This window comes from Amblyomma mixtum, chromosome 10 (assembly GCF_055824585.1).
Source record: "Amblyomma mixtum isolate Tamu chromosome 10, ASM5582458v1, whole genome shotgun sequence".
Lineage (NCBI taxonomy): Eukaryota > Metazoa > Arthropoda > Arachnida > Ixodida > Ixodidae > Amblyomma > Amblyomma mixtum.
In genome coordinates, this window is record NC_143021.1 from 57,109,368 (window position 1) to 57,134,945 (window position 25,578).

A 25,578-nucleotide genomic window follows, 5' to 3' on the forward strand; every position below is an offset into this window, starting at 1 on the left:
TTTCTGAGCAAGGAGAGCTAACTCAGTCGATCTATTTTTACGAAACCCATATTGAGCGGTAGTGATAATGTTACATCTTTCAGTGAAGGAGGATAGCCGTTTAAGAATAACTTTTTCGAGGCCTTTGGAAAACACAGGTAAGATTGATATCGGGCGATAGTTTCCCATTTCATTTTTGTTTCCTTTTTTATACACTACTGTGACTTTTGCCCTTTGCATAAGACGCTGAAAAACACCGGAAACTAAGCATAGGTTGAAGATATGGGCGAGGGAAGGTGCAAGAATGTCGATAGTAAATTTTATGGGCTGTATCTGAAAACCTGACGCATCTGTAGCTTTACTATTATTAAGCGCTAAAAATTCTGTAATTACTTCATTTACTGTAACCGGTGTTAAAAATATTGTTTCACTATTTCTGGCACTCATATAGGAAAGATTTACGTCGCCGCTTGATGTGTCAGCAAAGGAAAGAAAGTAGTCATTAAAGGCATCTGCTAGATCAGAACCTTTTAATTCAATGCCTTCATGATTAATTTTTGTGGTCAGTTCGGAAGAATTACTGAAGATAGATTTTAAAACCTTCCAAACTTTTTCAGATTGTCTACCAGTTGAATTAAATCGGTTATAAATATATTGCTTCTTAGCGACGCGAAGTTGCTTTGTAACGAAGTTCCTAAATTTTTTGAATGTTTTCAGTGCTTCAGGACATCTACTTTGTAAAAACACTCTGTAAAGTTTATCGCGTTTTCTTATCAACTGCAACATGTCTTTGTCGACCCATGGTTTCTTACATTTCTTTGACTGGGAGAATTTCTTAAGTGGAAAGGAAGCATTATAAATGTCAGTAACAATCTCTAAAAATTTTTCTATCTTCTAAAAATTTCGCGGTAGATGGCAGACCTGCCTTTGCGGAAACCGCTCATTTTGGAAGGGTATAGTTTACGTTTTTCCAGAAACCATTTTAGATGGGTGAACACTATACGCTCCATAGTCTTGCCAATGCAACTTTCAAGAGATACAGGTATGTGGGATGTTAAGTCGAGGGGTGATTTTCCTGCTTTCAGCAAGGCCACAATGCGGCTTCTTTTCCACTGCCGCGGAGCAGTGGCAGAGACCCAAGACTGGTTGAACAATGTTAAGAGGGCTTCCAATACCTGTGGGCTCAGATGAAATCGCTGTATATTATTCCATCAGGTCCTGGGGACGAAGGATGCGTACAAGCAGAAAGCGCTGCTTTCAGTTTTCTAATTGAGAAGGGAATGCGCAGGCGATCATCCATTGTGGGAGGACACATAGATACTGCCGAGGCAAAGAAGCGCTTCCGGCAATTCTCGAACAGAAATCCTCTGCGACCTCTAGTTCTTGCCGTTTTTCATCAAGTGCTAATGCACGGAAAGGGTGTTGCTGATGGAGAAATGTCAGCAGTGCTCGAATGAAGTGCCAGATTTTGGAGAGTGGTTTGCGGGGACCCAATCTGTTGCAAAACGACCGCTACCGTTGTCTGCCCAGATTCTCTAAATAGTGCTGCATTTGCTTCTGGGCACGTCGAAAGACCAGGAGATCCCACCGATCCATTGTCCTCCGGTATTTTCTTTCTGCGCGCTGACTAATCGCCCGAAGCTGCGCGTAGCTAACATCTTCTGGAGCTGTGGCGCTGGGCGCTGGGATGTGGCGCGTTGTATCTTTCATGGGCGCAATAATACGCTACTCCACATCTTTTGAATTAGCGAGGTTTTCACAGCTCTTTTCTAGAAAAATGCCGAAAGCACTCCAGTAGGTGCAGCGTAGTTTGGCATGTGAAAGACGGTGAAACCACTATAGCTGCAGATACGTTGGTGTGTGGTCACTTCCAGAAGTATTAATATCAGCACAGCACGTTGCGGACGATGAGAGGATCCTGGATACGAATGCCAGGTCCAGGCACCTGTTGTCGGTAGTACCACGCAGAGAGGTTGGCGTGCCATCATTGAGCAAAACAAGACCTTCGCTGCCTATGAACGTGGCGATATCGCGTTTTCGAACGTTCGTAACGGCGCTTCCACAGCCATGGTGATGCGCATAGAAATATCCTAGTATTATATGCGGCTCTGAAACCCTGTCTAGCAGCGATTTCAGTCGTAGGGTGTCAAATTGACCCCTTGGTGGGATGTAGCTACCTATAAAAGAAATTGTGCTTCCTTTCAAAGTCACAGTGATTGCTACAGACTTGCTGCTACTGCGTTGCTAAAGCAAGGTACAACTATGCTTGCTCCGCACGCATAGTTGTACCGTGCTCAAATACCCAGCCGCTTCAGAGGAAATTCTCATAACCAGAACTACGTTAGGTCGGGGCAACCTAAAAACAAATATAAATAATAAGCCCTTGCGTGCGCCACATATGTATAACAGGATAATCCAATATGAAGATAAAAGAAAAGGCCCGTTGGCAATGATAATTTTACCACCTGTAGGTGGGAGAAATGGAGAAAAAAAAGGGGAGGGGAAACTACCGTAGCGGCCAAGGGCCAGGGGAGCGGGCCCGGGGAAACATCCCTGATTTCCCCTGGGAAGTAGCGGAAAGGATAGGCAAAATGGATGAGATGAATTGTTGTCAGGAAATTGGTTATGGGATTTAGTGTGGGAATAGTGACAGCGAGTTATTTGATCTGCTCCTTCAATCAACTCGAGTCCATTTCTGACCTGCCTGGCCAGAACAGCGACAGCATCGAGATCGCCCAATGATGCGGCCCCGCTCAAGGCCGACCACCCACCACACGCAAAGGGCTCTGACCACCGGAGTCAGGAGAAGCTAACTCGTGAACAGCTACCTGGGGCCCCTCGACGAGAGGGTTTGTGTCCGACCTGTCGGCTACTTACCGTGGAGTGCTTTTCGCGCTTTTTCAGACACCGGAAGTATGCGTGATGTGATCCGACCAGTAGAGGCTTAGGTTATCAGCCTGTCGGCCCACCAGCCCTCAGCCCCATTACCTAACACCTCCAGGGGACCCACGTGTGCTTCCAATCAACCAACCAAGCACTTATTTTTTCCTCTAGCTTGCACGTCTCCTACTGAGGAGGGACTGTTGAAGGCTGGGCTGACCAGGCCATAAACCAATAACGTGGCTTAGGGTAGTCGGAAAGAAGATGTGATATTCGGCTCATATATTACAAGCACAGGAAATCCGTACTTGAAAATCCTCTGCCTGAAATCTGCTAGGAGGCCTAGCATACCTCGAGCGTTCCATTGCAATACTGCCTATCGAGAGACACTCCCCTGTAGTGACGGTGCTGACAACGTTGGAGCCATGATTTCTGACTGCTGTTAAAGAGTGGAAAGCACCGGTTCAGTAGCGTCTAAAATTTGGACAGCAGCCTTAGCAATGGGCGTGTCCACTCCAGCAGTTATCGGCCGTGAGGTGCCTATCAATTGTTTCAGCGACGCCCTGATTTGACCATCTATTATAGACACATCCGGTGCCCGCACAGGCAGACGTCTCACAAAGCTTACAGTGCTCGATGGTAGAGGTGGCCAATCTGCGGAGTCCTGCTCGGTGGTTGGCTCTTGCGGAACTGGAGACGGTGGCTTCTTTGCGGCAGAGCGATCTCGTTCCTCCTGACGTGGTGTCACTCAATTTAATGAATTCAGTTTCTTCCGCCGGTTCCTTGTCCTCCTTCTCTAGCGACGTACCGCGATTGCTGCTTTTCGGGGAGTAGAATGGTCTCTCACCATTTTTTTTAAGATCTTCATCTCTGTTTTTACCTTCGGACATTCCCTAGATGTTGCCTCAAAGGGTCATTTGCTGTTGGCAAAAATTAGAGCTTCAGTCGTACATGTAGGTCCCTCGTGTACGCCACGACAACGCGGACATGCTTTCGTGCTCGTACACGCAGCACTTACATGTCCAATGTTGTGGCATTTTTGGCACTGAAGCGGTCGGGGTACATAAGGACGCTCTAGGTATCTCACAAAACCCACTTTCACATGAGGTGGTAAAGTTGGACACTAGTTTGGCACAGCGTGATGGCCGAACCGATGGATGTCAGTTATGAGAAATTGATAGAAGTTGCACCAAGTCCATATCCTTGATCTTTATGTCCGCGTCGGAAATCATACCAGCAGTAGTGTTAAGTACATGAGCGAAGAACGACCGGGCTTGTATGTTGCCAAGGGCTGAAACGCTCTTCAACTTGTTCAGGGTGGCCCGGTAATAAGAGATAGTCAAAGATCAGTACGCTGAATGCGAGTACCAGCTTCGCTGACCAGCTAAACACCGCGCAGACTATAGGCACGGCAAACGCGTGTGCAAACATATTAAGCTCGACCCGCCTTGAAGGCCTAATGAGTGTGGCGTAAGGCCGCACACCCAAGGACGCGGGAGCGAATCGACGCCCCGTCCGGACCATTTGAATGAGGCCCCAATGCAAAAAACTCGTGCTTGTTTTTCTATGTCTGTACTCGCCAAGGAACCCGAACTGCCCGAAAACTATCCGGAACCCTCGCCACAAAGCAGTTTTTCACAGCTCGTCTGGAGCTTTGGGAGGCTAGAGCCCACTTAACGTATGTCCTGAGCCAAGGGGCCCACATATTCTGCTTGGACTCCTCTAGGATCATGTTTCGCAGGATTAAGGCGATAATAAGCACTTCCCTCGCCAACTGCAGAAGCGCTCGTCCTTCTGTCATGTGACTGCATGAGAACACGGGACCGGAAGTGGCCAGCAAACGACAATGCAGTGTAGAATTCAGACTGTTTATCAGATTATCAGTGACTGCTGACCCAGTACAACTTAGTGGTGGCAATAGCTGCAAGTGGGCTCGACTCTTGGCGAGCAAAGGATTGCCCTTGCTCCCTGCCATGCTCAATATAAAAGGTTGGTTGGTTTATGGGGTTTAAGTACCAAAGCGACTAAGGCTATGAGAGAAGCCGTAGTGGAGGGCTCCGGAAATTTCGACCACCTGGGGTTCTTTAACGTGCAATATAAAAGGAGACGAAGAAGTTTCGAGCTAAAGTGCCTTCTTCGTCTCAATATAAAAGGAGACGAAGAAGTTTCCAGCTTAAGTGCCTACAACACCAACGGCAGCCTCGACCAGGTAGGAATTTTTGGAGAGAGCTGCATTCTTTGTAGATAAATATTGCCGCGAAACTTTGTAATGTTTTGTAGTGTTTGTTTGTTCATGCTTCAAGGCTCCCGATACGCCGCTTTATTGCTTTCTTTGTGAAGCAAGACGCGCCTAGGTTTATTTTGATTGATCGCATCCAGGCGGAGCCATTTCTACTTTGCGCCAGAATGTTCTAGTAACCTTCCAAGCTTTATCTCGAATGTTCGCTATCAGCTTTAAAAAGAGCATGGCCGACAGCGGCGGGGATTCTGTTCGACGACCGCCGAGCACGCTTGTTGCTACGCCACCGCCGAGTGATTCAGTTCTTTGCGGGCGCAAGTCAGCCCAAATAAAGAGTTTCGTTTCGAAGACGTTCTCGCTGTTTTCCTGTTCGCCCTACTGCTGTTACCACTACGTGACAATATGGTAGCCTCTCGCGACAAAACAAATGGTGAAATAGACATCTGCAGTCGGCCATTAAACAACAAACATGAAAAAATAGCATTCAAAATTTCACGGCACACTGCGCCCATTTTCTGCATCCGATAAATCACCACTGCATTCAGTACGAATTCCTGGTGTTAGTGTTGATCGGAAGCTGAGCTGCATCGTTAAAAACTAGCACACTCATAGGGCTCTACAGCCCTCAATCGCCCCAGTTAATTTAAATCGGCAAATATCATCCACTCTCAAAGGCAGCAATTAATTGCAAGAAAGACAAGACTACTGTCCTCCGAACGAGCATTATTCGCTCCTGCCGCAGCCAGGTCGCGGAACCAGCGCTACTGAAGATAATTAAGGGACACTTATAAGCTGCGCTCTCAAGCTAGAGCACGGTAGTGTTAATGGGTTAACGGGTAATATAAAGGCCCGCTTAAACGATACATACCACCGTGAGTGCGTCACCTAGGGGCAGCATGTACGACCAGGATTGCAAGGGTGCTAGAGGGCTCAATTCTCCCATCAGCCTCCGATCTGATTTGAGAAGCCCTGGTTGGCAGTTTTTCCCAAATGCGCCATGTCAACTGATGTCGCACAACCCTACAACTAATCTTTGCCCGGCCATGTCAAATGCCAGCCACCACCTGCCAAAGCCATGGCCTTGAATTTTTCTCACTACGCCCATGCCGACAACGCCGACACGGAATTTTTTGGTAAATGGGCTCTATAATGCCATCGCGTTAACACGTTTTCACTACTCTGTTTTCGAGAAACACAGCCGGCTTCGCGTGCGTGTTTCGATCAAGTTGGTGAAGGGTTTGTCCCACGGTGCGTAGGCAGAAAAAAAAAAACGGGCTCTCGTTGGATGGCTTCAATGCGTTAGTATTTGGTAGAGATGACAGTCGAGCCCACATATAGTGAACGTGACAGTTCCGTGGCTACGTTAACTGTATCCGGCATTCCAGTGATGTTGGCATCCCATATGGCAGCCAAAAATGAAAAATCCCACAGAAGGGCTGTACGGTTCCTAAAAAGGTGCATTAGGGGCTTCTACTTTATGAAGGCAGGCACTAATGTGGCGCATTCGAAGGCCTCCAGTGCGGTCACTTTCTCTTTGCCGACGCCTTCCCTGCCAACAACCTGCTTTAGGGAGGCAGTATAACCCCTTTTATTGTAAACTCTCAAGAGATAAAATAAAATAAAAAAAAAATGGAGAGGAAGCCCGCACCCAACCAGAGGTTATCACAGATGAACCAATTAAATATAAAAGAAAAGGAGCCAACGCCCAAGAGAAAATTGAAGAAAAACCAATTAGGAGAGAGGAAAAAAAGAGGCACAAATGATAGACGGCCAAAAGTGATTTTTAATGCAAGACACCTCTCAAGGATTAAGTAGGACGAAATGAACAGGAAAGAGGGATGGGACCAACGTGCCCAGATTCTCCAGACAGGCTCTCAGGCGGCCAGGAGGAGGGAAGGTGCGGGGATCTGTAGGAGGGAAGAAGAGACAAGAAAGCAAGGAGAAAAAAAAAACGTACAGGAGATAATGTGCTTAAGAAAGCAGAAGGGGTACATAAAAAAAGGGGAAATAGAAACGAGAATCAAGTAAATGACAAAAAGGCAGGTAAAAAAAACAAACCAACCAATCGCGTTAGAAGCATTCATGGGAGCCGCCGGCAAATCAGTCTCTAGTCCGATTATGGGTGGTCTGGAGCTACCCGTACTTCGCATACAATGGCTTTGTTAGAGCCTGCCTCTGCGATGATACTGTCGGCAGGTACCAGCGAAGGTGACAGTAGACCGGCCATGCATCAATGGCTGGTTGACAAAAAGTCATCAGCGTATAATCACGCGTGCCTTCTACAGCATCCTCTTTCGTTATGCAACTTCTGTAGCAGCTCAAAAGGTGGACAGCAGAGTGGGAAACCGACAGATACCATGTTACCAGCTGGGCTAGCAAGGCATTTCAACTTATGAAATCGCTGACTTTGGCTGATCTTCACCCGCAGGCACTCTGTACACGATCGGGTACAGCCGCTTTCGAGGCTCCCCCGATGGCACCCACCAAAGTCTAATTCAGCCTCCATTTCCACCTGAAAGACATTGCAGGAAATGATTGATCTGGTAGGACATTGGCACTTACTTCGATGGCTGTAATCTACTGTTTCGATGCCGCCTATTTATTGCTTTTTCAAGACGCTGTTATTTCCGGCATGGGTTCAAAGGTGCTGAAAGACACTACGATCACCGAGCTTGCTGGAAGTTCAAGTTTTTCGTCGGCAAAGGGCGAGTTGGCGGCGCCTCCTCGTTGGCTGTAACCCGGCGGTGCAGCTATGTTGTTAGTTGTATATGAAAAACAGTGGCACTGCTCTAATAGAAGGGATGAAGGTAGAATCACCCTCCTCTGTGATCTGCGGCCGTCCGTTATAACCGCGCCGTTATGACAGCGTAATCATAGCGCAGGAAACACCACTGGACAAAGATGAGACGGGACAGGCGCTAACTTTCAACACAGCAGATTTATTGCAGATCAGGAGCATATATACACTACTGATACAGCAGAAAGAAAAAAAAAGCAATATGAAGGAACATAGCAAAATGCCACATGCCGTCAAGCCATGAACTCAAGCTCTTTCTTCGATAACGCCACAGACGGTCTGCTGACGCACTGATCGCCTTCCACACACTTCCTTGATTTCTATAGTTAGTTCGTTATGGTGCCGCTACAAAATGACTGTCTTGTCGAACAGGGGGCGGCAAGGTGGTACTGCGTCACAATTTTTGCAATGGGCCGCCAGATGGCCGTCTGTGGCGATGTTACCTACTTTATTGTTGTGCTCTAAGAGGCGCACATTGAAACACCTACCCGGTTGCCCTATGTACAGCCGACCACATGAAAGGGGAATTTTGTATAGCACCCCCTTCCTGCATGGCACGTAGGCATTTCTGTGCTTACTTTTGCACTCTGGTATTCCCGTTCTGGTAGGCCAGCTATTTTTGGTCGCACTACAAAGCTTTTTAGGTGCCGTGAATACTACTTTCACTCCACAACGTTGACATACCTTCCTTAGATTATGCGAGATCTTATTCAGGTAGGGAATCACGGCTAGGTTTTCTTTCTTTCTTTTTTCTTTCTTTTTTCTTCCATTTTACTTCTCTCCTCCGCTCTCTGTTCGTCGCTCATGTGTGACACAACCTTTCTTCTGCGATGCAGACCTTCAGCGACTGAGACAATGACATGTTTGGGATTACTCGCCGCCTCCAAACGTTCTACCTACTTTTGTGCACTTTCTTCCACAGCATGTTCGCATGACTTAGAGCGAGCGCTCGGCAAGAAGGAAAGAACAATGCCGCTCTTTACCAACTTTGAATGAGCAAAGCTGTAAGGCAAAGAAGGCTTGTTTGCTCTAAGCTCATACATCCAGCAGGCATGACCGTGGTTGAAACGCAGCCGCGGATCTAAAAAACCTAATGCTGTACTGTGCCGCGGCAACTCATGAGTAAACGTTAGGGGCCTAAAGCATGCATTAAAGGAGTCTAAAATTGGCGATATATTCAATAACAATAACAGGTCAATAAAAACAGTTCCACCTAAAACAATTAAAAAATCATCAACATACCTAAAAATTTTTTAAATCCTAGTTTCATCTAGCCGCAGAAAAGAGCGTTCTCTTAGTGAGCTAAAACGAGATCGATCAATATAGGTGCAATACGCGAACGAATGCAAACACCCTGCTTTTGCAGGTAAATGTTGTTGACAAAGTCAACAAACGTTGACATCAAATACACAGATAAAAGGTCTAAAAAAAACCCCGTACTCATGCCACAGGCGTTCTGGAAATCAACGGCGCCACACTCGTCAATTGCAGCCTCGACACAGGAGAGAAGACCGCTATGCGGCAAAGAATAAAACAAGTATCTGATATCAACAGAAAAAGCTGCGATATTTTTGTGGTTAGTATATCTGAAATAGTCAACAAGTGCAGAAGAACCTTTAATCAAAAAAGGTTCACGGTTCTTTCATAGACCCTATTACTTATCATGCCGCATTGATCATCGCCACAAAGTTGCCATCCCCTTATGCAAAACAGTTTTTTATGCGAAGCATATTACTAGAGCTACACAACAGCCCGTCGAGCGCTGCGGTGGAGCTACCATTTACCTTTAGCGTGACCACCTGACACCACATGACAACATGACGTCACAGCAGAGGAGAGATGGGCTGCCGGCTCGCGCGGTCGGCCGCGGCGGTGGAGGCTCCACATCAGAGGCGCTGCAGCTGACCACGTTACGCTACAGCAGCAGTATAAAGCTGAGCTTGCCCCGCTCTCCGGGCACTTACGAGGCGGCCAGGTGTTGGGATGCCGCCTAGAAGCAGATCTGATTTGAACGAGAAGCGAAAGCTTCAGCGTGCCACAGAGACCGATGAAGAGCGGGATGAACGTCTGGCTAAGCGGCGTGCTCAATATGCGGCTCGGCGACAACGTTCTTTCCATGGGTGCCAAGAATGCTGTTGTAGCCGGTGCTGGGGCAGCGGTTGTACACTCTGCATTGAATTCACCGATGATCCCGTATATAGCTGCCACGGCAATCCTTGCTACACGTCTAGTGGTTGTATTAAAATGACCAAGCATTCAACCAAGGAAAGCCATGTATTACCAAGCCTAGCCATCAATATGCTTCGCATCTGACTAGGCTTAACTTTAGCTAAGCCTCAGCCATTTTTTTCTTACGATCATTTGTTCGCCGTACTTCTAAGGAATGAAACAGTCTTCCTGATGAAATTGTATCTATTACTAAAGTAAATAACTTTCTCGAAGCTTTGGCTGGTGTTGTATAAACTCTGACGATTTTGTTCTGCACTAATGTATTTTTTTAGCTAACATTGTATACACAGGATTAATGTTTTATGTACCCGTTTACTTTTTCTCCATTGCTTGTTCTATATTTTCTGCTCACCCCCCTCTACAATGCCTGCAAGGCCCTGAAGGTAATTAGAATGAATAAATAAATAAATAAACAAATAAATAAATAGACCACATTAAGCAATTCAGGTGCCCTTGCAGAAGCTTCGCCACGCACTTCTGCCACGTAGCTGACCCAGAAACGATGATTCGAAAAGTACATTCCACTTTGTGGGTCTTGGCGGAAAAAAACATGTCCAGAATGTCGATCTCACTGCTCTCTACTTGGTTCAGAACGTTGATCAGATTGAGCTGCTCACACAACTTCTTGGCTTGCGACTTGACCTTCTTCAGCGAAACCCGTGGAGTTGCCTTGAAGACAGCATTGACGGCCTCGTACGCCTTTTCACGGAACACCTCACAACTCAGGGCCGCAAAACCGCCCTCTTTATCCGCTGGCAGTACACATAGGTCGTGCTCATGAAGGGCAGATTCCAGTCGTCTGAGTCGCACATCTGGGCGCTCCTGTCCGCCTTTTTAGACAACATTCACACCCGGGTAAACGCAGGAATCACTATCATCCACTGGCGCACGTCTCACTACTTCCCGGACACAGGTGAGAAGTTCCGCTGTATCTTTCCTTGGCTGGACAGCGAACTTTGGACCAAGGCTCAGAGTCCTGCCGACGTCTTCCGGAACATCAATGTCGCCGAAGGTGTGGATCTGGTTATTAGTAGCACAGCGCCTTCCACGAGGCACCATGAGACGAATTTTGCCCAAAACGAGGTGCCAGAATGCCTCTGTAGAGTGGTCGAGCAATCTAGAAAACTAGCGCCATTTTTGGTGTGCTCGTCTCTGGTTTCCATCAATGAAGATACAGGCGTGCAAACAGTAACGGTAGAACCGAGCCTGTCTGCTCCACTCGCCACGGAAGATCTTACACAGCCTTGCTCCATGGTAGGCGAGAATTTTCCAGGTTGCTCGACAACTCTACAGAGGCATTCTGGCACCTCGTTTTGGGCAAAATTCGTCTCATGGTGCCTCGTGGAAGGCGGTGTGCTACTAATAACCACATCCACACCTTCGGCGACATTGATCTTCCGGACGACGTCGGCAGGACTCTGAGCCTTGGTCCAAAGTTCGCTGTCCAGCCAAGGAAAGATACAGCGGAACTTCTCACCTGTGTCCGGGAAGTGACGAGACGTGCGCCTACGTCACCTAAAATTCACGGCACCTAAAAAGCTTTGTAGTGCGACCAAAAATAGCTGTCCTACCAGAACGGGAATACCAGAGTGCAAAATTAAGCACAGAAATGCCTACGTGCCATGCACGAAGGGGGTGCTATACAAAATTCCCCTTTCATGTGGTCGGCTGTACATAGGGCAAACGGGTAGGTGTTTCAATGTGCGCCTCTTAGAGCACAACAATAAAGTTGGTAATATCTCCACAGACGGCCATCTGGCGATCCATTCCAAAAATTGTGACGCAGTACCACCTTGCCGCCCCCTGTTCGACAAGACAGTCATTTTGTAGCGGCACCATAACGAACTAACTATAGAAATCAAGGAAGTGTGTGGAAGGCGATCAGTGCGTCAGCAGACCGTCTGTGGCGTTATCGAAGAAAGAGCTTGAGTTCATGGCTTGACGGCATGTGGCATTTTGCTATGTTCCTTCATATTGCTTTTTTTTTTCTTTCTGCTGTATCAGATGCTCCTGATCTTCAATAAATCCGCTGTGTTGATAGTTAGCGCCTGTGCCGTCTCGTCTTGGTCCTGCGTTGTTTCCCGCGCTATGATTACGCTGCTGCAATGAATTACCAACCTGCACAAACCTATTCTGTTCTGAAGGCCGTTATAAGCAGGCTGGACTGTATTTCGGATCGTTATATGCGAGGCTGACACACCACATCTCGTTATATCCGAGGGGGTACACTTACGTTGGTTGTATCCTGGATCAACAAAGTATGCTTGTTATATCCGAGGTCAACAGACGAAAGTTCGTTATGCACTCAAGGCGGAAAGCTGGGCTAGTTGGTTTGACACAAGCTGCACACACGTTATGCACAAGCTGGCACACACGTTTCTGATGATAAAAGTTCATTCTAATCGAGCTATGGAACTTTGTTGTATCCGAAGTGGAATACCTAGGTCCGTTGTTGCTTGAGCAAGCACACGAACGTTTGTTATATTCAAGGTTCATCACCATCATCTACAGACTGCCTACGCCCACTGCTGAGCAAAGGCCTCTCCCATATCTCTCCAACTCAACCTCACCTTTGCAAGCTGCTCCCACCGTGCCCCCTCCAAACCTCTCGATCTGATCGGCCCACCTAACTTCCTGCCGCCCGCTGTCTGTGTCTTCTAGTCCACTCCGCTACCCTTAAGGGCCCGCGGCTATGTTTCCTTCCTAATACATGGTCTGCCCAAGCCCATTGCTACCCCTTTATTTCGATTAGAACGTCATTAACTCATTTTGCTCCCTTCCTCACACCACCCGATCACGGTCTACTAACGTTACACCTATCACTTTTCTTTCCACAGCTCGCTGCGTTGTCCTCAACTGAAGCTGAACACTCTTCGTTAGCCTCCATGTTTCTGCCCGTAGTGCGTACTGGTAAGGTACAAGTGTTGTATGCTTTCCTTCTGAGGGATATTGTTAAATTGGCATTCATGATCTGAAAGAACTTTTCATATGAGCTCCACCGCATATTTACACTTCAAGTTAGTTGCATCTCATGATCCATATCAGCAGGCACTACCTGCCCTAAGCAAGTCTACTCTCTTACGACTTCCAGCACCTCGCTACCAATTGCGAACTACTGTTCACTTGCGAGACTGTTTAACATTGATTTGGTTTTCTGCCTGTTTAGTTTTATACCTGCCGTTCTACTTTGCGTGTCTAACTAATTGATCATGCTTTGCAGATCATCTTCTGAACGACTCAGCAAGGCAATGTCATCAGCGAACCGCAGATTACTTAGGTACTCTGCACTAACTCTTATCCCCCCCCAGTTCCCGATTCAGGTCTCGGAGCACCTCCTGTAAATAGGCGGTGGATAGCATTGGCGAGACCGTGTCTTCTTGCCTGACGCCTTTCCTTATTACAACATTATTGCTGACTTTAAGGGGGGCCATGGTAGCTGTCCATCTGCTATAGAAACCATCCAGTATTTTCACACAAGGCTCTTCTACACCCTGATTCCGCAATGCCTGCATTACTGTTGAGGTTTCCTGAGTCAAATGCTGCCTCGTAATCAATGAAGGCTATATATATATGGGTTGGTTATATTCTGCGCATTTCTATATCACCTCATTGATAGTGTGAATATGATCTATTCTATTTCGAAAGCCTGCCTGATCATTTGGTTGACTAAAGTCTATGGTTGCCCTGACTCTATTCGCGATTACCTTAGTAAATGCATTGTAGGCAACGTAGAGCAAGCTGATCAGTCTCTAATTTTCCCAGCCCTTGGCGCTCTATTTCTTATGAATTAAGATAGTATTACCGTTCTTCCAAGCTTCTGGTACGCTCAAGGTCTTAAGGCATTGCGTATACAGTGTGGCTAGTTTTTCTTGCTCAATCTCCGCTTCGTCCTTCAATAGATCTGCTGCTACCTGATCTTCACCACCTTCTTTTCCTCTTTGCAATGCCCCTAAGGCTTTCTTTACTTCCTCTTTCGTTGCTTACGAGATGACGCAGAGCTGTGCGCTATTATCTCCTTCATTAGTGTTCTGATTACAGTCGCTACTGTATAGATTTGTGTAGAACTCTTCGGCAGCTTTAACTGCCTTATTGATATTGATAATGACGCTGACCTTATCTCTTAACGTATACATCTGGCTTTTACCTATGTCTAGTTTCTTCTTCACCGCTTTAAGGCAACCTGCGTTCTTTAGAGCAAGCCCGATTCTCTCCATATTAAAGTTCCTTACGTCGGCTACCTTGCGCTTATTAAGGCGAAAGCCTTTAGTGCCTCATACTGTCGTTAGCAGACGCGTCGGCAGCCGTGTCAACAGACGCGTCGGCAACCATGTCGGCAGATTTGTCCGCCTTTCGACGTCGCTGCTTAAAAAGAAACTGCGCCGAGGGTGGGAATCGAACCAGGGCCTTTGGCATTTGAAGCGGAGGAGGAGGAAGACTTTTATTTCTATTTACAGTGAGAGGTCGATGGGGGAGCCGGAAGGGCCCGCCCCTTACCAACACTAGGAAGGATCCCTAGTCCGGGATCCGTGTAGCTTCCACAGCGGCCCGGGCTCTAGCTACCAATGCCTGTTGGGCATTGAGATCGGAGCAGCCGCGCAGGGCAGCTTCCCAGTCCTCTCGAGTGGGGTGGAGGTGATGTGGGTAGGCAGGATTGGGCATGCCCACACCATGTGGTAGGTACTGCCGGGCGCAGTAAAGTAGACGCTACCACTCCGCCACGAAGGCTCAAGGTTCGAGCATGAATAAAGGCGCTTCTAGTGAATGCATGGGTTTCATAAATAAAGTAAAAGGAATAAATTCAAGAAAATAAAAATAAAAACCAGAAAATAAACAAAAATAAAAACAAAACAAAAATAAGATATGAAAATAAAAACAAATAGAATAAAAATAAGAAAAGGAGCAAAAATAAAAATAAAGCAAAGGAAATATAAAAAATAAACAGGATAAAAATAAAAACTTGTGCGCCAGGAAACGCTTTCGCCTTGCAAAACTTTGGAGAGCCAAAGTGCCCCCTGAATTTTTTTATTAACTTCGAAGCTCTGCTAGGTCTCTCTGTACGGCTAGACGCCTCATGCTTTAGTATTTATTAATCACATCTTTCTTCTCCTGGAATAGCGTGCCGGTGCCCTGTCGAACCATCCTACTGCCTACTTCTATGGTACACTCAGTAATGTAGAAGTAGTTCTTGCTGGGCCAGTTGGTGCAGAGCTTTCTTTGGGATGGCGTTGCGCACACGAACAAACATACACAGGAAGGAGCAGGAGACAGAAAGAGCGCAAACTATCACCTAGATTTATTGCTTTCACAACAGAATATATATGCAGCATTCACACGTGCAAAACATAAAAGGGAGAGGGAAAGAAATAGGGAAAAAGGAGTGAGGGGGAAAGGTGGATAGCAAGTCAGGCCTGCATAGGTCAGCAAAAGCCACGTATAAAATTCCTTTCTCTATCATATAAGCTGACCGAGGTATCACTAATACAATTTTCGCCTTTTTCTCTGATGTGGAATGCTTCTAAAAGTTCGCGGGCTATTTTGTTTTTACTCTTGCCCAGAATCTTGGTGTATTTGAGCATCAGCTCGCAACCACAGCATGAAATGCAAAGGGCAGGCAAGTTCGCCCCGTCTCTTTTTATTACAGAAAGAGCATGCTCCCCTGCGCGCTCATTGATGCAGCGTCGAGTTTGGCGACATACACGCGTCCACACTTGAGAGGGATTTGATAGACCACGCCCGTGGCACATTTGACGTACTGTTTTTTTGTACATGCGCTCCGTGGGGTTCCTTCCTCGGTGATCCAGGGGCATAACCCAGCAAGCTTTTTTGGGGCCGAAAAAACCACCGGAACAACATGCCTGTTTGCCACTTTTTTTAAATTGTGGGCTACTTTGTGCATGTATGGACGCACCGTCAGCTTTGTACTCCGCAAGAGCTCAAGGTCACAGCTGCGCTTGCCTTTCTTTGTCTTCTGGAGAAGGTTCTCGGCTGCCGCTGTGATGAGTGAGCAGAGGAATCCGGCTGAAAGCAGCCTGGTGATCTGATTATGGAAGATGAAATGCACTTCATGCTCGCATGATTTGGTTAAGGCTGATTCTAGGCACGAGTTTGCAATTGCTCTTTTCACAATCTTTGAATGTGCGGAATCAAATGGAAGTAGTGCTTTCTGTGCTCGAGGAGCATATTTCCAACAGACATGCTGCGAGCCAACCTGCAATTTAATGTCTAAAAACTGCAATGAACCGTTGGTTGGGAGTTCGTGCGTGAAAATCTAGCCTTTGCCATATTGTCCAAAAAGAGTGAAAACACTGCTAACTGAATCAGTGCAGGTCAGCGTTTTTTGTTTTCCTCTCCTTTTGTTTCCTTTTGTTTGTTTCCTATTGTCTCCTTTTGTTTCCCTCTCCTTTTTGTTTCCCCCTCTTTTTTCCCTCTCCCTATTTGGTTTTCCACGTGTGAATGCTACATATATATTCTGTTGCGAAAGCAATAAATCTAGTTGATATTTGGCGCTCTTTCTGTCTTATGCCCCTTGCTGTGTATATTTGTTCGTGTGCGCAACGCCATCCCAAGAAAGGTACACTCAGTGATGATAGCCGTGAGGTTATCATTCAATTTTGAACATTAAGATCGTGAGCACATGAAAATTTGTTATACCCGGGGTGGCATACTGATGTTGGTTGATACCCAGTCATTGTGGACAAAAGCATTTTTCAACGGGAACTATTCTAAGAAAGCAATTTTTTATTTATTGTGGGAGGACTTTTCCCCGCGTCTTTTCCTTTAGTTTGCTTGCCAGCGATGCACCCTCACACGGCCGCTCGCTTGAGGGGCGCGCCTCGTGACCCTCTCTTGTTAGTTACCTTAACTAATAAGAGAGGGCGCCTGCGTCACAACGACACGGGTGCCACGGACGGTGTGACTGATGCGCGCGGGAGAGCACTCACTTCGGCTGGGGACTTCGGTGCGCGCTGATGTTCAGGGGCAGCTCTCCGCTCTCCGCCAGCAGTGCGAGGCCTCGTGGTTGAAGCATTCTCCCGCCAGCTCGTCTCGTTTGGCCTCGGAGTTTCGCCCCTGCCCGAGAGTGGGCGAACGTTCTCTCACAACTGTGCAGGTGAGGCGGACGTACTCAATTGTTAGCGCATTTTGTTTCTAGCGGGCGTTATTGCTGTTGTAGCAATAAATACCTGGTTTTGTCAGTCATAGTGCCGTTCTTTTGTTCCCTCAGAGCAAGGCCCACCGTCCTTCAACGGCGGCCTTGAAATGTGTCAGCCACGGTTAAGCGGGGGAATTGTATTTATTCCTCCTATTACAACCCCTCAATAGTAAGATTTCACTCGGCGGGCTTCCATTTTCCGTTATATTGACGTTTGTGCCAGCGTCAATAACGTTCCGCATTCTTTTCTGTGGTAGTCTTAACTACACAATGCGAGCCATGAACGAACTTTGAAAGAATAATTTAGTACGACTCCGAAGAATGACCCACTACTTTCAATGTTTAGACAACAGTACCTTACAATAATATACCACTAAAAGTTTTTGTACAAGAATCTTGCAGTTGTTTATAGTAGGCTAACACAATAAAGTTCATTATATTCAGGATGGTGCACAAAGGTTCGTTATATTCAAAGTGTTATATTAAAGTACGTTATATCCGAGGTGGCCACAGGTGAACGCGGTAACCAGAGCACAGAACCTTGCAATCATCATCATCATCAGCCTGACTACGCCACTGCAGGGCAAAGGCCTCTCCCATGTCTCTTCAATTAACCCTGTCCTTTGCCAGCCGCGGCCACCATATTTCCGCAAATTTCTTAATCTCATTCGCCCACCTAACTTTCTGCCGCCCCCTGCTACGCTTGCTTTTTCTTGGAATCCACTCCGTTACCCTTAAGGACCAGCAGTTATCTTGCCTTCCCATTACATGCCCTGCCCAAGCAAACTTCTTCCTCTTGATTTCAACTAGGATATCGTTAACGCGCGTTTGTTCTCTCATCCACTCCGCCCGCTTCCGATCTCTTAACTTTACACCTATCATTTTTCTTTCCATAGCTCGCTGCGTTGTCCTTAACTTAAGCTGATGCAGTAATAATGGTGGTAGTGGTACTTACTACCTTACTGAAAACACTACTGCGTCTAAGCGGTAAAAACAGAGAGATGATGAAGCGCCAAAGTATAGTTTACGGGAACGTCCCGAAGCGACTCAGGCTATGAGTGACGCCTTTGAAGGGCCTCCGGAAATTTTGACCACCACGGGTTTTTTTAACGTTGAAGCAGCAAAGTAAGAGCGGTAGTTTTTAGAAGAGGATGCTTGTAAAGAGAAGCTTTTTGGGAGTTGGGTGCATACTGCTCTGGAGAAGCATACGTTTTCGGGAACTCCTGTACTGACAGAAAAGCGACTCAAAATGTAGGAAAAGAGCGAGAAATAATCACTAGTTTGGAAAGGGCCGCCTGAGAAAATCCCGCAGAACGTCCTCTCGAATGCAAACACTATTACCATATGTCCATACTCTTCCGGTCAGCATACGCTAAGCCTGCCTGGATAGAGGTCGAAAGGACAGGCAGCTGGAAACAAGTGTCCGGCTAATACACCATAGTATATTATGCTGGACGAGGCCTCATCCAGCGGCACACACGAGCTAAGGTTGCCACACAGCAGGTGCGTCAACGAAGTGCACACTTTTTTAATGTATCGTTGTGACAGAATGGTGCACCGAGGGGCCGCCGTTTTCTTGGCTGGCTCTGAAAATAGTTCGTCGCTATGCACTCCTCCAGATGGTTACCCAGAACTTGTCTGTGTGCTGCCGACCAATGCTCATCAAACAAGTCTTCACAGTTTGTTCTCGTCCGCCGACATCCGGTAATTTATTTTCCAGGAACACCATAAAAGAATTATTATATTTTTTGTTGTTTTCCTTTATCTCCCGTGTTCTTATTTGCTCATGACTTTTCTCACCCTACTTGAACCACTGAACCCAGTTTTTTGTTGCATTTCTATTCGAAAGATCGGAACTGTTTAGATTTGGGCTACATTTGCATTCTCAAAGTAAACCTCCTGGGCAACGTGAATAATAACTATATAAAGTAAATCGACTAAACATACAACATATTCGCAGGAAGGTTTATGAGGTCTAATATACGAACGTCCTTTTATAATACCAACAACTAGCACCTTAATAACCGGAAGAAGTGTGTGTATAATTAATAAAAATGTTTGTCATCCAACTATGCTGGTAAGCTTAAAAATCTACATCATATGCTTCCATCGCATCTCTAAACGAAGCTAAAATTCATTTTGGATATGTAACCCTTCATTCTGAAATGTGATTCTCGGAAGTGCTGGCGTATGATGAACCCCATTCTTTTAAACTCCAAAATGTTGAAGAATCGTGGAGGAAACCTTCAATTACTAAACTGTGTGCTACTAATATAAACGACAAGTTTAGATGAATCTGCCTGGCGCGTCGGTTCCCCACCAGAGCATTAAAACAGTGATCATGCGAGGTTGATCCGTCAGTTCAAATTTTCCTACATTGCTATGCGCCCTAAGCGTCTGCTCGCAGCTTAAGGCTGACATTTTCCTTGTTGCTAAAATTGCTACAACTGAAAATCCCGCGCCTCCATTATGTCGTATGTATAACTGAACTTCTTAACGACGATCTGCCCGGTGCGCCACAACCGCTGTGAGATAAAATGAGAGAAAGTAAAAAAATTGGAGGAGACAATTGGGCTCCGCCTTGAGGGCATGACGGCATCATGATATATGCAGAATTGCTCATTTATTCCATTACAGTCATAGATCCTTGGGATTTCCCATACCATTCCTGGTGCAGCAGTTGAGCGACGTGCCACTGCCCTACGATGGCAGTTCTGCCAACGGTGAGCCTTGTGCGGCCAAGCTGCGCTCTTCTCGAACTACAAATCATTACTTTTATCTGCCGCCTGACAGAGTGGGCGGTTTTCTCACAATCTGGGGGGAAAGTTGTGAGGGAGATGACCCGACGTAGGCTGCCCGCCTGCCTCTAAAAGTTCATATCTGCTTATTTCTTGTGTATTTTTCACTCATGGTCAAAGACGTCGACGACAGCGACGCCGGAATTTTTGCAACTGAGCACCTTACAAATATCGCCTTAAAAAGTGCTTAGAAGGTTGACCAGCTGACATACACATTCTGGCGTTCTCTTGTGGCAGCGATGACGATAAAATAGTTATGCCAAGAAATCTGCGTCTTCCTCTGCGCATTTGCACAGGACTCTGCCGCTCCAGAGCTGACTGCCCCTTGCGGAAGCCATAACAAAGTTTTCGAGGCAGGCTCCAGTAACGAAAACCTTCTAAATCAGGCGTGCTAAATGCGTCATCTTCTGGCGATTACTTTCATCGAGCTATCTTCTGCCTGTTTCTTTCTGTAATCTCAAATCAACTCTTCTGTAGCAGTTGCTATAGAATTGAACGTGCCCATACTGGGCGATGTCCTTGCTCTCACGCTTTATGTCGTCTATACCTCATTGCCAGTACGTGGGCTTAATTTGTGTTCAACTTCTATCGAAGTGCGGCCAAAGCGTCCGGACTTCCGTCCCGTGGCCTTGGAATCCCAGGTCGATAACCGCAGCCACTGAGCTAGACTGACGGGAATGAAAATCAAGGATTGAGAGTATCATAAACAAGGCTTCTCCCTCCAGAAGAATGTCAGGCCACGATTATCCCAAGAGAGAAATTGTCACAAGGTAAAAATAAAAAAATGCCTTGCAAATTGTTACTAAATTGGCGCTTCGTTTTCTCTAGCTCCCGCCTTTAGTAGCTATAATGTATCTCCAATAACAGAGGCAGTAAGTTTTGCTCGGTAGCTTTTACGAGGCGTTCGGCCTTGCGCAAAATTTGAAGGTACGTCCGCGGTGAATGCTAACAGGATCTGGCTGTGGTGATTGACAGCGCAAAAGCGTGACGAAAAGAGGTTCCGGTGGCATCGGGCACCCGTCGTCACAACAGATTTTCGTAGTGGCCACCGATGTCCCTCTTTGTAGGCTGCCCGTCTATCGGAACTGAGCGCGCAGAGCTACGTCAGGTGCAGCGCAAACGCAGCACTGTCCATGGAGCTGCATGTGGCATAACAGTGGCACGGACAAGTGACCCACCTGCTGGAAGGTGACAGTGTAGTATCCGCTGGGCTGAAGGTTCAGCGCGTGCTTCTGTCCTGCGCTGCTCGTGTCCACGTGGTGAAGGCCCAGGTTGAGCTCGTACGGGTCCATCTCCACCACTGACTCCTGGATCCACGTCACCAGCAGATTCAACTCTGCGCAGAAGAGCACCATGACGTCTTCGTGAGCACCAGTAAAGAGCTGGAACGCCTCACTGCGATGCAAAGGAGTCTGCAAGTTGCTGCGAAATTCTCTTGCGGTTAAGAAGAACAGTCGTTCACAGACCTGTCTTGAGCGCTCGAGCTCCGTGCCATCTGCGCTGCGCAGTGAGCGCACTCTAGCGTCTGAACTCTGTTCGAAACAGCGCATGTCTGATGCTCAGACGATACGCAAAGTTGCGCTATCTCGAACCAGGCGCTGCCACTAGACGTTGCCCTGCTCACTGAGGAGCGCAGACATCGCGGAACTCGAGCTCTCAAGACAGGTCTGTGGACGAATTTACAGCTGAATGGCAAGCTGCGTGTATTACGCTGTGTTAATCTCAGATGAAGATGGAGATTGGTATGTGTCGTTTAATTTCCCGAAACAGCACGTGAACTTTAAGGAACGCCGTGGAGGAGCAGAACTCCGGACTAACTTTGACTGCGCCAGGTTCCTCAACGCGCGCTGACAGGGCACAGACAACGTAAGTACGTTTTCGCTTTTGCTTCCACGTAAATGCGTCCGTCACGACTGATACTCGTTACCGCAGTATTGGTATTAGCAGCCGGATCCATAGCTACTAGGCCTTCTCGGAAGAGGGCAATCTTCGAAAAGCTGTCCTGCTTCCACTCACGACTGCCCTTCTGACCAAAGGCACGAAAATGCACTTGAAAAAGTAATCTTCGCGCTGCAACTCATTTTCAGGTATTGCTCTAAGCAGTTCTCACCTAATATGCTTCTATGTAACACTGTGCTTCATTTTTTGCCTGGCATAAGGAAGAAGACCGATTTAGCGCCCATAGAACTAAAACAAGTAACTCTTGAATATTTCCATGAGCACCATGCAAACCGGGTGCACGTTTACACCGACGGCTCAGTGAACCATAACAGTGCCGAAAGGCAGTCTCTCAGCCGCGCGCTTGTGCGTCTGGATTCACGCCCACTGGCCGAAATAAGATAAGAAGTTTATTCAGACAGGTACAAGTGTCTGGGAGAATGGCGAAAAGGCAGTGAGATGCCTGACAAAGCGCCATCCCCCCCATCCCCCCCCCCTCCAAGAAGTTGACACTTGTTCAGACAATGCAGTACGAGCACCGGCACAGCACACAGAGAAAGTTTGAAAGAGAACTTTAACATCTTATTTAAAGAGCGCATTATACATGTGAAGACGCATTCTGAAAAAAAAGGAAAACTTCTTTAACATATTTCTTCAAACGGCATAAAGCGCAAGTCTAAGAACTTAAAAGACAAGCAAATAAAGGTTCTCGGCCACTGGCCGCGCCGACCAACGGTGGTGAGGGCCTCCAAGGCACTGCTCCGCTTCTTTATTTATTTATTAGAAATACCTGCAGCGCCCGTAGGCATTATTGCATGGGGGTGAGGATACATAACAGAAGAATAGGCCAGAAAAAAAGAGAAAGAAAAAAAGCAATACAACAAGGCATGACACAGCAGGTACAAAATGAATGAAATATGAATCAACACAAAGACATGACAAAAAAAAGCCAACTGCGCACTCATACATCCGACAGCAACGCGCGGAACATAGGTTGGGAACGGCACTCAACAATTTCATGGGGCAGGCGATTCTAGTCATGAATGGTAGATGGTAAAAAGGCATTTTGATAAGTGTTAGTTTTGCATTTAATTTCTCTGATCTTCTATCCATGGTCGAGTCTGTTCTGGCCTGTTCCATCCATGGTCAAGTCGAACTTCTGGCCTGCATGATAGGCTGTGACTTTAACAAACGCTGACTTTCCATGTGACTTCAATTTTCTGCTACTTCCTTTCTCTTTCATTTGTTTTTCCCCTCACCCCTTTCCCCCCGTGTAGGGTAGCAAACTGATTATTCTTCTGGTAACCTCCCTGCCTTTCCTCCTATTCCTCCTCCTGTGTTCATTATCGCGCCCTATCTACCGTTCTGCCCTGGAAGGCACCTTGGGCTTTGCAAAGTACATCTTGCCATCGTTTGTTCGCAACTCAAGATTTCTGCACTGTCCTGCCTAGGGTGGCTAATGCCTTTCCATTTTGTGTAGACTAGTATTTTAGCTTTGATTCTCGGTAAACGTTATTTATTTGCATAACAGTAAAGCTATGGAGCTCTACAGTATTCAGAAGTATTTGGTATGAGTACAGAGTGTTCAATAATTAACACTATTCACAATGTCTAATAAATTACGTGCCCGAGATTCATAAGCGCAACTCAAGTGTTCACAAATATAATCTGACCACGTAATCGCCGCAGACCAAATCTTCTTTTAAAATAGTAAGCATCGTCTGCGTATAATAGACCCACTGCCGATTCTGCACAACCGATTCATTTAGTTTGGTGGAGAGATTATTGAATGAGATCCTTGTTTTGTAGACGTCTTTTCATTTTCATGAGTTAAATAATTAACAGGGCTTATGATAAAGTACCAGGGCTTATGATAAAGTACATTTCAAACGGCTGCACACAACACACGAAAACTAGTTCGGGAAAAGTATAGTGCAGAGATGCGATTGGAACCGGGAGGGTAGCAATCACGGTCATGCCACTTTCGGCTCCTTTCACTGAATGCCCAAAGCATTGCAACAAGATAGACACAATGCAAAATATTTTATTTCTATAAAATCTTCATATATGTGTTATATTTGAAACCTGGTAGCAGGGTGGAATGCAGGATGCTGAGATCTTTTCGCCAAGCCACCAACTGTTTTAAATGGTTGATACTCCCTAGGCGGTGGTGTCGCAGTAATTGCCAAAAGCGGTGTTGATATATGAGAAGTAGATCAGATTTATAAACAAGCAAGATTATTTCTGAATGTCATTGGGGTGCGTCATTCAGATTGTGCTGTGTCTACCCCACAATTAATCCTGATAATCATTTAGCGCAGAAAATGTTCGATTATCTTTCCAAATTCAGAAGAAAAACTTGGCCAACTCTCCGCTATCAACTTTATAAAATTTCGGAATCGGCATTGTGTTGTCACAATGAAAGACGTAAAGATGTCTTCCAACGCTCCTAAGGTGCCTTTCCCAAGTCGTGTATTCATAAAATACCGTCGCTGCAAATGTCACGACGTAAACTACACTGTCTCGTACGTCATAAAATACGTGGAATGCATGAGCATTTCCGTAAATGAATATTCAAAGGGCGCCAATCGATCATTGTGGAGCATGGCAAAGCAAACCTGTCACTGTTTGAGAACCTTGGTCAGGCTCAGTATCTAAAGCTGCATGCTTAATCCGGCATTTTAAAACTGAGCTCACTTGTAATGTGGACGGCTTTCAATTTAACGTTAGAATCTTGCGCCTTAATTAGGACACATTAAGAGTTGTTGTGAAAGGTTTGAAAGTTTAACTGTCACAAGCAAGGCATTACATATGGGAGTCATCATTCTCCACCGGAATGCGAACGAACGGCCTCCCCTGAGAAATTACTGCTATCACATGCCAATCTTTGTTCCTGGAAAGATGGTTTGGTTTGGTTTATGGGGTTTAACGTCCCAAAGCGACTAAGGCTATGAGAGACGCCGTAGTGGAGGGCTCCGGAAATTTCGACCACCTGGGGTTCTTTAACGTGCACTGACATCGCACAGTACACGAGCCTCTAGAATTTTTCCTCCAAAGAAATTCTAGCCGCCGCGGCCGGGATCGAACCCGCGTCTTTTGGGTCAGCAGCCGAGCACCATAAACGCTGAGCCACCGCGGCGGCTGTTCCTGAGTGAAAATCTCATATTTGTATAACTTCAACTTAGTGCTATTTAATCTGTTATTCATTTCTGTTGTGCCCCACCCCTTATGTAATACCCTCTAAGGGGGTCTTTAAGGTATTAAAGTTAAGTGAAGTGAAGTGAAGGGAATACGGAGCTCGTGTGATACAACAAAATTGTATGACGGTTCCCGAACAATCTCAGTTCTAAAAATATTAGCAAATGCGGCAGTGTGATCCAGGAACCAATTCTTTCTGCAAACAAATCTTAATTTTGAAAACAAACGAATCTTTTCAAAGCAAAATTTGCAGCCATGTAATTAAAAAAATCTTTCCACGGGTGCGGAGATCATTAAAAATTCAGGGGGGAACTTTGTTGACCTAAACTGCGGTGAGGCGAAAGCCTTTAGCGCGGTGTTGCTGCTTGTG

At 46.4% G+C, this 25,578-nt stretch overlaps 1 protein-coding gene across 1 annotated transcript in view; it reads right to left on the reverse strand.

Moving 5' to 3' along the window:
- LOC149325863 (uncharacterized) overlaps positions 1–25,578 on the reverse strand; it is a 267,673-nt gene that overhangs the window by 177,596 nt on the left and 64,499 nt on the right. Inside the window, exon 6 of the mRNA XM_089562465.1 lies at positions 21,251–21,408. Within this exon, the coding sequence (XP_089418591.1) occupies positions 21,251–21,408 (158 nt within the window). The remainder of the gene's footprint in view (positions 1–21,250; positions 21,409–25,578) is intronic.